Source organism: Culex quinquefasciatus, chromosome 1, assembly GCF_015732765.1.
Source record: "Culex quinquefasciatus strain JHB chromosome 1, VPISU_Cqui_1.0_pri_paternal, whole genome shotgun sequence".
Taxonomy (NCBI): Eukaryota; Metazoa; Arthropoda; class Insecta; order Diptera; family Culicidae; genus Culex; species Culex quinquefasciatus.
The window spans coordinates 40,324,498-40,339,561 of record NC_051861.1 but is presented as its reverse complement, the minus strand read 5'-3'; the positions used below and the strand labels follow the sequence as shown (position 1 = coordinate 40,339,561).

General features: G+C 40.5%; 1 protein-coding gene across 2 annotated transcripts in view; it reads left to right on the top strand.

Moving 5' to 3' along the window:
• Nucleotides 1-15,064, top strand: part of LOC6042437 — a 117,322-nt gene that overhangs the window by 83,424 nt on the left and 18,834 nt on the right. Inside the window, exons 6-7 of one of the 2 annotated variants that reach the window (XM_038259057.1) lie at nt 1,180-1,389; nt 6,408-6,552. In XM_038259057.1, coding sequence (XP_038114985.1) covers nt 1,180-1,389; nt 6,408-6,552 — 355 coding nt within the window. The remainder of the gene's footprint in view (nt 1-1,179; nt 1,390-6,407; nt 6,553-15,064) is intronic. The other variant, XM_038259061.1, reaches the window with a different exon arrangement.

Here is a 15,064-nt window from a genome sequence, read left to right as displayed (position 1 = left end):
TTTTTTTCAAAAGTGGTCAAACATGTGCACTAATTTAAATAAATTAAAAAACGGTGCACTTTATCAAAATATTTCTAAAGTAATTTTTGATTGCAAATTTGATTTTACATCGGAAAATGAAGTTGAAAAATTTATGCGACCAATATTTCGATTTTTTCAAAAAATCAGTATTGATTAAAAAAACATAACTCGATGAACAATTTTTTGCGTTACCTGGAAAGTCGTTCGAAAGCACCACAAAAGTTTTAGCCGGATTAAAAAATACGAAAATGAAAATTCTAAAAAAGACCGATTTCGTAGAGATTTGCTCACGTGGAAAGTTTTTTTGAAATTCTAGACCCTCCCTCCCTCTCCCCATGTGGATAATTGTCCCAAACAACCCGCTCTTCTCCTAAAGTGTCCACGTATTTTATGGATGCCCCCAGGCCATATCCCAAGTACCAATTTTGATATTTTTTGAAAAAAAAATATGTTTGCCTACTGATTTTGGTCATCTAACAGCATATAAAAAATCACAAAAATATTACGTCCATCATGAAGAGATAACTCGAAAAATATTCATGAAGTCCACCTAAAGGTTGCGTGTCAGATCATTGTCACGTGTTATGAGAGAAATTTTGAAAAATATTTGCAACGGCTATAGGTCTCTTTTATTGAAAGCAAAGAGATTTTCATTGAGGGTTGACGTTTTGAAAGATTTTTTTTATATTTTTTTCACCATTCGTATCGATTTGACTAAGTCATACATTATTTAACTTTTTATTATTTGTTCCCTCTCGTAGTTATTCTGTACTTTTAGGTTCTATTATTAGTATTTCAAAACCTCCAACAGTCATTGATTTATCAAGTTATCTTGGCTCATGTGTATTTTTATTCTCAATTTTCTTGCTTTTTTTCTTAGTTCTATTTGGTACAATAACTTCCACAACCTCAAGTAACGGACCACCTGACCGTCCTGAGCTCCATCGCCATTTTGTATATCGAAGCCAATTTGTATCGAAAATCATCAGTATCAGTTTGGAATGTTTATCTTAGCATAGAATGAATGTGTTTAGCCCATAAGATCACCAACACACCACACCTCGAACGTTAGAATGTTAGAAGCCATCGTCGAAACCAAAATCACAAAACCTCAAACAAAAACTCAAACCATACCAAAAACCTCCTCCTAAAACGCAGGTTCATTAGCGATAGAAACTCTTACGTAGACAACTCGTTCAAGCCACGGTACGAGGACTTGAACGAGATCAATGCATGGGGCTTGGGCTCGACACCTGCACCATCTCAGCTGCAACAGCAATCATCTTCATCACCACAATCGGGCACGGGTCACGGCCATCACGGTCACAGCAGCAATGTAAATCCACTCACGCATCAGCATCAGCCCAGGTAGGTTTCAAGAAGAGCCCAATTCGAGTGCGATCCCAACCAACCAACCCTCCACGACTGTCCACCGAACCTGACCTGCTTCCTTCCGGGCTTCCGACGGAAAATTGGAACAACAAAAAATCGACTTTTCTTTCTAAGCACTACAACTAATCTATCCATCCATGGCTAACATCTGGACTAACTAAACTGCAAGGAAAAGGGTGGTTTAACCTGGAAGAAGAACGCTAATTATTTAATCTCACAACAAAAGCACTCATTTGGAACGCATGGTTCGAATGTTCGTGTGTGATAAATACACACCTACCTAGCCTTATTAATCGATAACAGTTCAATTCACCTCTTCATCGTGTACGCCTCATGGGTAAACATGAATGAAAAGCAGTCTTGTACAGTCTTCCCATTTTCTTCTTTCTATCGGATTATGACCCGCTTGTACGAGCCACATCGCCGATGCAGCACGCCACTAAAGAAAGTTACTCCCCTTTTGAGTGTTTGCCGAGCCTAGCGATTATGTGTAACCTTGAGCTTGTTCAATTAGTGTTGATGGAATTAAAGTGCCGTGTTCTGTTTACATTGGATACAAAGTATTGAAAGCTAATTTAATTGATTTATAATCCCCCTCTGCAAATCCTATACGCAGAAAAATAAGGCATATTTGAATCAACAAAACGTTTTGTTGATTTGAAAATCATATTTTTTGTTGAATCAACGCTAAACGTCAAACCAGCTTTTTCAAAACAACAAAAGACTTTTGTGGAATCGAGAAAATCAAGGTTTATTTCAGCGCAAATCGGCGTTGATTATATTCAACAAACATTTTGTTGATTCAAACCTCGTACAGGCTGATTCTACAAAACTTTTTTCTGCGTGCTTGAAATAAATTACGGAAAATCTTATTTAACTTGCACCGAAAAAGGAAGCTGTTTTTTAAATATTGAAAATAGTGAACTTTTTGTAAAAATCCTAACAAATCGGATCCAATAATCTTTTTGGTCCCGTTTTTGCTCAAATAAGTTGAAAATTTTGATTTTCTGAGACAAATCGGAAAAAATAACCATTTTCCCGAAGTCTTTTTGAGTCACGTTTATCTATTTGTATAGTCATCCCACATATTCGGAACACCCACAAATTCGGAACACTTTAATGATAATTTGTCAATAGCATGCCAAAAGTAGCTTTTCTGTCGACCTAACTATTTTTAGAACCTTCATTTGGACATTATCTTGCTATTTCACTAGTAAAAGTAGTACTTTTTGAACAAAAAACTTCATTCCAAGACTATTTTGTCCAAAGCAGCAAAACACTGCCTCCTAATGGCCTGTTTCATAATTGTGGGATATTATTGTGCCTCCCACAATTGTGGAACACCTGAATTTAACTGATATTTTCACAAAAAAAAGTTATCAAACAATGTATAAAACATCAATAAGCTTGAGTTTTATTGGTTTCAGTGTGTGAAGTCTTTATTTGGTAATAAATATGTACTCCTGGACAGATCCAAAGTTTGTTTACATTCGTAAGAAAAAAGTGTTCCGAATTTGTGGATTTCAAGGGTCAAAGTAATTCTTCAAAAACTTCATATAAAAGTTAAAATTTGCAGATGTTCGATACAGAATTCGAAAGATCGCAAGAAAAGCTTTCAAATGAAGGTAAAAGCGAATCATTAGGTGCAATTATCGATTTGCTATGATTTTTTGAACATTGGCCGACCTGGAAACCGTTCCGAATATGTGGGATGACTGTACTGGCTTGTGTTACTGGCTTTTTCCGTACATTTGAAATTACAAAATGGTCAGAATTTCTAAACAAATTGTTCGTTTCCTACACGCCAATGTGAGAATTTATTAAAAAAATAACGTTTAAATACAGATTTTGAGAATAAAAAATGACGTAAAAATACAGATTTTGAAAATAAAATAATTGAAGCGAATTTTTTATCATTAAATTATTAACTTATCATAGAAGCGAGTTTTTTTAAGTTTAACTATTTTTTCTCTATAAAAATAATCAAATCTATCTACAATTATTCTGATGACACCAAATCGATCACAAAATTTCTTTCTGGGATAAAGAATTTCGAATATTTTCGAGCATTTTTGCATGAATATCTTCAAAAGTTCAGTGCTAAAAAGTACATTGCAGCACTCATTTGAGTACTGGAATGATCAATTTGTCAGTACTTGTATCGAAAAGTAATAATTTTCGACACTGTTTTAGGGTTTGAGTTGACGATACACGCGGAAGCCAAACTAAAGCGGGTTTCACTGTTGAATCCTTTTCAAAAGTGTTTTTCGGAATTGCAAAAAAAAATGTACCCAACTCATTGCAAAACTCGTTTTTTCAGCCCCTTTAGTATAAATCCAACCTACTATCTCAGCCCAGACTAAATTATCCGAAGCTATCGGAGAACTTTTACCTTGTATACTCGAATCACGGACTTGTTTTGGGTCTTTGTGCTCAAATATTACCTCAAAAGTCCTCTGAACTGTTTTGACAATTTTAAATCCGAGATAATAAAAATGGTAATGTAACAGACAACTATCCACTCGCGTTTGACTAAAATGAGGCCGAAGAACTTGAATTTTATGTTAAAAATAATAAAATAAAAATGTACTAAAACACATGCTATGAAAATCCTACACACTTAAATTTTTTACCGAAATCGGTTAAGTTTACCGAATTTTCAACTGCTGAACAGTTCGGTAAACTGAAAATTATCAAATTTGGTCATAATTTACAGAAATTCGGTAATGGAGTAAATAAGTGATCATCGTACAACCGAAATTCGGTAAAATTTGGTTTATTTTGACACCGATTTTTGAAATACAGCATTCGGTAAAAAAAAATATCTAAGTGTGTATGGTACCTTCGGGTTATCGAGGCTTTGGGACAATCAAGTTTGGATTGATAAAGATTAAATTTATGTTTTAAATTTACAAAAAAATATACATAAATTTTATGGTAGTTTAAACGCCTAAAGCCTTAAAACATAAGGCGAACATTTTTCCAACGAGATTTACCGAGTTGAGTAAATACAACAAGTGCAAAGATGTGAAAACAACTTTATTTTGTCATTCCGGAATACATATTGCATTTGAATTGGATACGTTCAGTGAAACGTTCGTTTGTTTGTTACGAAGACGAATGCTGAAAAAAATAAGTTTAGCAACGAGTAGCATACAACATTTTATTTAATTCCAAAAATCTTTCTTTTAATAGAATTATAAGTCAAATGCCCATTTGTTTAATCTATTCACGTTCAATTAAAACAATATTTGAAAGCATTCACTCTATACAAGTGCTGAAAAGTTCAACCTACTGCACTCATTTTATTGCTGAATTTTTCAGCCCTTGAACCGAATAGTATCACCTTTTGATTCTGTTATTTTTGGAAGTGATAAGTAAGCCTATTTGTAGTTCGAGTGTGACAGCAAAAGTAAATACAGTGGACTCTCTCGTTGTCAATATTGAAGGGACCGTCGAGAGCGGGAGTTATCAAATTATAGAACGAAAAATCAAAGCAATCTGTTTGAAGGGACTGAAAAATTTATTGACAGCTGGAGAAATATTGGTATCGAGAAGATCGACAGCCAGAGAGTCCACTGTAGTTATCGAGTAGGCCAGTGCCATGTGCCAGTTTTGCTATGAAAAACATTGAAGTTTTGTGCATTCTGGAGTTCGGTACAGTATGGTATTTTTTATTAAGTTGGTTCCAGCAAAAAAGATATGCTTCGCGACGCCGCGACGCCTGAGACGTTATTTCGTCGACGTCGTGCCAACTTGTCGTACGTTCATTTTAGGCCAAATTGAGTCAAGAACAACATTTTGTGCAGCTCACAATGCCCTTCACCTTCACAGACCCAAAAAAAATCGACTTCAATCCTGAGATATTCAATAATTACCGAAAAAACTCCGTGCAATTTTGTGACTTTTCATATGAAAGAAGTTTCAATCTTCTAGTGCTATCTTGACACAGACTGAAAATTGATGTAAGTGCGACAACTTGTCAAAGGGATTTCAGGTCAGAACGCGTTTGACACAGGAATGAGCTCGACTAGTGTAAACATTTTCAATTATAACTCGGGACTCCAGCAACCAACTTCAACCAAAACTCAGAATGGTCAACCAAACAAAATGTGTTGGTTATTGTTTACATTGCGTGCTCTCGAATTTGTTAATTCAAGGTCAAACATTAAAACGCGTTTTTCTCGGAACATCAGAAAGCGACGTAGGACAAGTTAGCACGACGGCGTCAGTTCAGATCAAATCTTGCCGGGGTCGATTTTTCAAAAAAAAAGTGCCTGACTTTGAAGACCTGTAGCGAGCTCCAGAATGCTCAAAACTTCAGTGTTGTAAATAGCAAAACTTGCGCATATATCTGGCCAACACGCCAGTTACGTTGAAAATGAACGCTTTAGTGACCAAAGTTCCTCAAAAATTGTCATTTTTGATAAAATGTCTTTTTAACATTCCAACGCCCAAGGCTCCAAAAAAGTTGGAACGGTAACTTCAACTCGCTGATTCTCGAGCATAACTCACCCAATCATACGATTCTTTTTTTCAGTGATTTGTTAGGATGTTAAGATGATCCTAGAACTTTGCAGATCCATCTAATACAGTCGACTCTCTGGCAGTCGTTTTCCTCGATATCAATATTGCCCCAGCTGTCAATAAATTATTCAGTCCCTTCGAGTAGCATGATTTGATTTTTCATTGCATAATTGGATACCTCCCACTCTCGACGGTCCCTTAAAATATCAAAAAAGAGAGAGTCCACTGTAAGTAGCTTCAGTACTATATTGCAAAAAATTAAAAACAATGTTGAAAAAATAATTCACGGCAAGGTTGAAAAAAAAAAACACTCAAAGTGGAGCAACTTCGTATTGGCAAATCAGTTTGGATTTACCCCTTATCAGCTCAAATAATAATCCAGAATCAATTATTTTCCCTTTTTCTCCACACGTCCACCACCTCAATCATCCCCAACCATCATCCCCACCAACACCAAACTGAAACAGAATCGTCGTCCCGAAGCCCGTGTACGGTCCCCCGCCATCGTCCGCCTACGGACCACCCGGATACTCGGCCAAACGCAATCCGACCGGTGCGGCCAGCTCGATCGCGGCCACATACGCATCGGCCCCCACAGCGGAAGAGCAACTGGTAAGTTCGTTTTGTTGGTATTTAATAAATTCCCAAAATCTCAATTTTCAGAATTCATCTAAACCATAGAATTTAAGGTATATCAATGTTTTTTTTATTGTAATTGTCAATCAAAAGGGTGTCTAATAGGTGGTCATTCGACTGGTGTTCCAAACGAAAGCACACGAAGCTCAAACATGCTAATTACACGCCATTATCCACGGTTAATCAACGCCATCCAAGCTGAAGGTTAGGATGGCACTAGGGATTCAGTGGGTCAATTGGTCATTAACATCCGGCTACGCTTTTTCGGTGGCCTGTCCGATTCGGTGGAAGTCGTTCGTGCTCATCCAGCCATAAACTGGAACCTTAATACCTGTGAAACGCAAGACGCTGCTTCTTCAGCACTCCAGTCAGCAGCTCGCTTAGCGGAGAAAGCACCAAAAGCTCATAAACCGAGGAGCACGTGTTAGATGGTGCCTTATGGTGCTGTACTTGGTGGTAGGTCCCATAAAAGCGCGGTTGGATCGCTGATGGAATCTGAAATAGCTAACTGAAGGTCGTGCACGCGAGGGAACTTGCAGTGACTGCCAGCGGCATATCATGGCATTTGTTTACAAGTGAGCAAGTTGTTTGGATTTAGCGTGTTGTACACAAATCAGTGCAAAACTAAAATCAACTTTGGCTGATAAAGCTGGAGTTGTTGATATATCGACAATAATAGCAAAAATCCTGATCTTTTTCGTTAAAATGGTGAATATTTAACTTTTCATTTTCGTAGTAGGTTGAGTAGGCCTCTTTTAGATAAAAGTGGACGTGAAATCGATTGACGCATTCCTTTTTTTAATTAAAAATCCGATTTAATGTCACCAGAGGTGAAAAAGAGCCTTATTTACAAAAAGATGAAACTCCGACAAATATATTGGTGTAAATAATTTTTCAGAAACATAGTAAGAATTTGACCTAAAGCTTCGAATCTTTTTAGGCTATTTATTAGAAAAAATATAAGGGTACTCAGTCTTTATTGCTAGTCTATGATTAACATAAAAAAATATGTATCGATATTGCACTTTGTCGATCTAATATGCGAAGCCAGAAAGAACACTTTCACGCGCAGCGTAAAACGCGCAAGCGTAAATGTGCTGGTGTTTATGCTTCGACTTGACGACTTGTCGATCTTTCGAGCGAGAATAAGCCGGGACTTCGAATTTGATGTTCAGTTTATGATTCTGTATAATACCAAAAATTTAATACGAAAATATGGGGTGCAAATAAGACGTAAAACACCAATGTGGTTATATCTCTGGAAATAAATTTTGGCGTAGCTTCAAATTTTGGGCACAAGCAGTTTATGGCGCATATTTTCGAATGGCTTACTGTTTGAAACTGTTTTTTTTTTAATTTGATAGTGATATCTGTGAAAAAGTCCAAAAAATATTTCTAAAAATGGCTTTGACAAAATTTACTGGCCCAAAATTGTGAATCGAAAAATAGAATGTTCGTCTCGGACCCCACGGATACAAATCTGAAACATAAAAATTGTGGGTTTTACGAGCGCTTTTCCAATGATGGAAGACACAAATTTTTACGAGCGGATAAAGACATCGCTCAAGTATTTCAGAAAAAGGGCTCTCAAAAATCAGGCTCCTCCAACCCGGACCTCAAGGGTTTCGGGACAAAATTCAATCGAAAGAGCGCATCAAAACCTTCAAATTAGTTATAGGATTTTTTGCTGGAACGATTCCCCGCTGTGCTCGATTTTTTTTAAGATTCCTGAGAAAAGCGTTTTTCTACATGTGGTACATCTTTTATGTCAGATTTTTTTTTAATATTACCTCAGAAAATCAATAAAATTACCACATGAAAAATTAGAATTTACATCATATATTGTGTAAATTTACCACATATAATGCTAATTTTCCCCAAGAAAGTGGAATATTTCCTCTGAAAAGTGCAATTTGAGGAGGAGACGATAAAAGGATAGATATAGAATTGTCATCCATCGAAGAAATTATAAACAAAAACACACTTTTAAACATATCACTTTATTTATACTTTTCAGCGGATTTACTCAACCGATTCAGTCTAGTTTGTTCGTGCTGCAACGGCCAGCTGGTTCTGGGAGAGTAGTCAGGGCAATTGTCGGAGTGTTGCTACAAAATTCCGCGGCTCTAACCAGAATTCTATCCTGAAACTGAACGGATGAGTTGTGAAGATCCGGCAGAACTTTTTCTCAAGTCAGAATTGCCACCAAAATCTTCCTTCAACTTACCTTCACGAATCCAGCGTTATTACGTTACGTGTGTTGGTCAGAACCAGCCCTCAGGCAGCACCTCTTGTGGATCTTTTGCTCCAGCACCTCCTCGTAACTTTTCCTTGAAGCCGCATGATTCATCTGCAAAAGGTTCTCCTCCAGCATTGGACAGACAATTTGCCCAGGTCAATGTCACCGTCGTCCACTCTATAGTCTCTTTGCTAGGCCTTCGAATATCCCCCGGACGGTGGAATGTTCGGAAGAAATGGTGGCGGCGGCTAAGAGGTTGGTACTCCTAGGGTTTCACAACACTACAAATTGCGACGGAACCGGTTCCGAAATCTGCGAATGTTATTCGGTCGTGCTAAAATGAGTTAAGAATGCCATTTTGTACAGCCCACATTGCCTCTCCTTTTGACCTTCACAGATCCCCAAAATTCAATTTCAATCCTGAGATATTCAACGAAATCCGAAAAAACTCCGTGCATTTTTGTCCCTTTACATAAGAAAGTAGTTCAAATCTTGTCGTGCTATCTTGTCACTCCCTGAAAATCGATGCAAGTGCGAAAACTGGCCAAAGGGATTTCAGGTCAGAACGCGGTTGACGCACGTACAAGTTAGACTACCGTAAACATTTATAATTGGGTCCTAAAATGAAGCTTAGATTGCTGATATTATTGTTTACAGCGATAAAGCTTATTTTTCTGAGTACAATGACCCTTTGTACGACCACAAAGAGTTTAAAATTGATTTTTAAATCAATTTTGAAAAATTATCCTCGCGGTCCTTCTTGACAGAAAAGCTCCTACTTGACAGCTCGTTCCAAGGGGACCATAGTTGATCCATCGAAAAAATGTTGTCTTGTCAATATTTTTTTTGCATTAAAATGAAAAAAAGTGATCAGAAATGGTTTTTAATCGTGTTTTTTACCGTTGTACATAAAAATTTACATAGGGCTTTAGTACCCAATTATAACTCGGGACTCAAGCAACCAACTTCAACCAAACCTCGGGTCAGCCAAACCAGACATGCATCGGCACTATGAGCTCTTTTTAATGGCACTCAGCTTGTTCTAGATTTCGTTTGAAGCAAAGTTATGCTTGTTGCTAGGTAAAAATCTCTTGTTTGTGGCTTGAATAATGTGTAGAAAACATTGGTTCATTGGAAAACCCGATTTTAGCTATATTTTCATGTAAATGTTCTCTTAAGCTCTCAAGAAGAACTTCTTAAAAACTCTTTGAGTGCAATTAAGAGTTCTTAACCTATATCTCAGTTGGGTTTCAAAATAATCTCTCAGGGTCTTCGGGAGCCTCAAAGATAAGCGTAATTAGCGTATTCTAATCACTGGCACAACATGCTGGGTATCTTCTACGTCAAATGCCAAACAAGTTCTTCTAAAAGAGGAGTTAGAGCGGATGCATGTCTGAGCCAAACAAAACGTATTTGTTATTGTTTAAATTGCGTGCTTTCGTTTTTGTTAATTCAAGGACAAACATTAAAACGCGTTTTTGAGTCCGTTTCGCGGTGCCTGTCCGTCGGGACGCATTTTTTTTCGCGTTCCGGTTTCGTCGATCGTCGTCGGTGTGTATTTCGGGTGAGTGCATGCGTGTGTGTGTGAAGGTGCGGCTAGCTCTGGTTGTCACGATGACAGCAGAGCTGAGCCAGTCCGTTTCGCGGTGCCTGTCCGTCGGGACGCATTTTTTTCGCGTTCCGGTTTCGTCGATCGTCGTCAGTGTGTTTTTCTCGTTAGTGATGTATTTGATACACATCACAGCCGGGTTTCTTTGTTCTATGATTTGTAATTGTTTTACGGGAAGATTCGTTTTAAATTGCGTTAGCCAAATATAAATTATCATTCAATTCGACTATTCGTTTTTCGCGAATCGTGGCGACAAATCTTGTTTCAACATGATTGTTCAAGTCCTTCAGATAACATCATAACTTATCAGTCATTTATTGGTCGCTCATATTATAATAATTTAAAAGTATAAATAGTCTCAGGTCAACTCTACGTAAATATGTAACGCTGAGTTTAATATTTCACCTTTTAAACACACATAATTTTGATTCTATCTTTCCACAGCCGGCTGTCTAAGATTGAATCATTTATGCTAAACTCAACACCAAATAACCGGGAATGGTCTCATCCGCATTGTTTGCCTTGAGAATACATAATACATCACCTTATTTAACGAAATTCATTGATTATTGGGCCACATCATCATCCTCTATGATGAATCCTGGCCATTACCCTTTCCCACTAACAAAATCCCAAGTAGAAGTAGTTTTCCGGCACACGCGGGGTGTGGATATCGTATAGAACCCACCCTTGGTAGCAGCCTGTGCTAACTAACATTCCCGTCCCATCCCCTCGAGATCTACAAACTGACATGGCGGGCGCCGTTGGTGGCCAACGACTGTTTCCTGTTCGCACCGACTCTAGTTTTGATGATCGTGATGTTTTATCTTTTCAGCGCATTCATGCATGCTGTTGATAAGGGAAACATCATTTGATCGTTGAAGCGTGTGACCGGTTGTGCTGATGGGATATTACGGTCCTGTTCAGCAACGGAGAAGGACAACCATGGGTGGTCTCTCATGCTCATGCTCATGCTCATGCTCAAGGACAAACATTAAAACGCGTTTTTCTCGGAACGTAAAATGGCGGGTGCGACAAGATAGCACGACGACGTCGATTTGACAGTTCGACGTCGTCGTGCTATCTTGTCGCACCCGCCATTTTGACGTTCTGAGAAAAACGCGTTTTAATGTTTGACCTTGAACATTCAAAAACGAAAGCACGCAATGTAAACAATGACAAACACGTTTTGTTTGGCTCACCATTCTGTGCATTGTCCCAAAGTTTGGTTGAAGTTGATTGCTGGAGTCCCGAGTTATAATTACAAATGTTTACGGTAGTCTAGCTTGTACGTGCGACAAACGCATCCTGACTTTTCTGGCCTGAAATCCCTTTAGCCTTTTGTCGCACTTACATCAATTTTCATGGAGTGACAAGATAGCACGACAAGATTGAAACTACTTTCATATGTAAAGTGACAAAAATGCACGGTGTTTTTTCGGTTTTTGTTGAATATCTCAGGATTGAAATCGATTTTTGGGGATCTGTGAAGGTCAAAAGGTGAGGCATTGTGAGCTGCACAAAATGGCGTTCTTAACTCAATTTGGCCCAAAATGCACGTACGACAAGTTAGCACGATGGCGACGAGTTGTCAAATTTGGGGTCGAATATTTCGAAGGTGATGCTCGAAAACTATTGTGTGCAATATTGCATCGTAATCGTCGAAAAATGACATCTTCCATCGAAATATTGAACAAAAATGTGTCAGACAAAATTTACAGTGGCAATTCATCTACAACAGATGTAACATTCTTTTTTTAAACATACCCTGAAGGGGTATGTTTAAACCGAATACCGTCCGTCTGTACCACGTTGAACTGACTGTGCGTACAGAGCTTCGCAGCGTGCTTCCTCTGGCGAGTAGTTACCGGCTGCTGACTCGACCTCCTCACAGGACCAAAATCGAGCCACCAAAGCATCCAGCTTTTCCAATGCCGACACGTTGCAGTTAATCCGCGGAGACTCCCGTGAGTCTGCGCAACCACCGCATACCACCCATCCGAAAACCGACTCGTTCAGGGCTGGCAGCTGTACTCCCAGTGAGATTTTCTGACCGCTTGCGAAGAAGTCAAAAAAATGCTCGATCCCAAGTACCATGTCCACACCGTTGGACATCGAAAACGTCGGATCCGCCAGTACGACGCCATCTGGTATGGTCCAACCAGTGGTGTTTATGGCCGACGTTGGTAAATTGACCGTAACCTTTGGGAGAACTAGAAATCGCATTGCTCGAGAGAAATCTGAGACCCGTGAGCAAACCGTGGCTTGAATCTGCTGCTTTACTCTTGAGACTGCTTGTCCAATCCCGGAAACCGAGATGTCTACCTTGTTCCTTTTGACCCGTAGTCGCTGGCTTAATCGTTCCGACATAAAGTTGCTCTCCGATCCCGAGTCGAGCAGAGCCCGCGCTGGAAGCCGATTCCCGTTGTCATCCTCAACAACGACGACAGCTGTTGCCAACAAAACATGTGTTGCGAAACGTTGAGCAGCGCTTGCGACTACTGTCTCAGATGCGTCCTTGACCTGAGATGAGTTTGAACCTGCTGTACCTTGAGGTTCTTCTCTGGGAGCATTCTCTCGTCTGGTAGTTGATGCGACCTTCACCTGATCCTTCCGAGGGCGGAAACAGAGAAGTGTGTGGTGTCGCGCTTTACAGTTCTGGCAAGAGTACTTCGACTGGCAACCCCTCGCCAGATGTCCAGGTTTGAGACAATTGCGACACAGCGAATGCGTGCGTAGCAGAGACTCCCTGTCCGAAACCGTCATCCTCTGGAACACCGAGCACCTGTGAAGAAGATGTGTTCCCGTGCACGCTGGGCAGCGTTCTCCTGACGCTTGAGCGGTGCTGTAGTTAGTCCTGACCACCGCCGGTTTCGACTTCGGTTGTTGATGTGGTTGCTGGGATGTACTCTTTGCGTTAGTTGACTTCGGCGGCAACGACTCGAGCACACGACTACGCCGCTGCAAGAAGTCCAGCATGTCCTTAACCGTGTCCTGCTCCTTGGTAGACGAGTGCTCCTCCCAGCCTCGCCGTGATACCGGGTCAAGACGATCCGTCAGCATGTGCACCAGAAGCAAGTCCTTGTAGTCGCCTGGTTGTACAATCTGGTCCAACGATTGGACAACCTTCTCAAATCCTTGGATGAGATCGCGCAACTCCTCAGAAGATTCTTTGGACATGGCTGGCAGTTCGAAGAGATGCTGAATCTGACGCTTCCTCATTTGCTTGCTGTTGTTGTAATAGTTCAGCAAATCTTCCCAAGCTAACTGGTAGTCCGCGTTGCTCATCTTGAACTTGTCTACCATCGTCGCAGGCTTGCCAAACAAACAACCCCTCAGGTACTGTAGCTTTTCCACACCGGACAGGTCGTTCCGCCAGTGGATGAGCGACGTAAACAAATCTCGGAAGCTAACCCAATCGTCGTCATCTCCGGTGAATGTCCGCAGTTGGATCTGAGGTAACTGCACATGGTTCAAGTTCTCGCAACCTAGCGTAACGTTAGGCTGATCCGACGTGTGGTCTTCGCGCTCCCTGAGCCTCTCCAAAAGAAACGATTTGGCCTCCATGTAGCTCAAGTTGAAAGCCATCCGGGCAGATTCATAAAAATCCTCCGCTTCAAAGAACTCGTCGTGAGAAGTGATATCAATGAGAGTTTCGCAAAAAGTCTCGTAGATGTCATTGATAATTTCCAACCGTACGCTGACATCGCTGGCCGTAGCGGTGTCCTTGAAGTCCTTGATGAACGTCTCAATGTCGCCAAGAGTTGATTGAGTGTCCTTCAACTGAGCCTTGAGCCGTTTCAGCGACGGTGTCTTCGCGCTGTCCGCTTTCACTTTCGGAGGCATCGTGTTGTGTTTGAGGTGAAATTAAAGAAGAGATGCGTGGGTGTAGTACTCCGTGGTTGGGTCTTGCTTCGCAAGACATATACCAGCTTTACCTGTGGAAACAGTAAGCCGCACCTCCCAACCAGTACCAACGCAGCAGTCGTACACGTAGCAAATCGTCAACAACAGTAACTCGAAATCAACAACGATGTTCAGGCAAGCGAAGAGGATAGAACGAGCATGTAGTATCAAACAAGAATGCTTCGGCCGGACATATACGTGTAGCTTTACCTTTAAAAACAAACACGTCGGCTGGCCAGCGAGCGATCGTCCCAAAATCCAAAAATCAGTCGAACCAATGACGTCACATCCAAACAGCAGCAACTCAATCAGTGTGTGCGGGGGCGAGGTGAAGAGGTACAAAACGCAGAGGTGTAGTATCGAAAGAGAGAGGCCTCGGCAGGCCATATACTATTAGTTTACCTGGAGAAACTAACAGCGTCGCCGTAACCGTAGCGAAATTCCAAAAAAAAAACCAACCGCCCTCAGGCGTATAGGGATGCGTGGCAAAAGGATGAGTCGAGTCGAAGAGGATGAAATACTTTTAATTTGTGTGTATTTTCCGTGAGGCTTCGGCAGAGACATACACTGCTCTTTGTCACTCACCCGGGAGACCAGAAATCGCTGCAACCTCTTCCTCGATCCTTGTCGTCCACGTGTCCGAGATGGCCGCCGACCTCGTCAACGGTAGCACGATGACGTCGGGCGCGATGACCGCTTCCGTCCGTAGCGGTGCGTAGCCGAGCGCTCTCCGT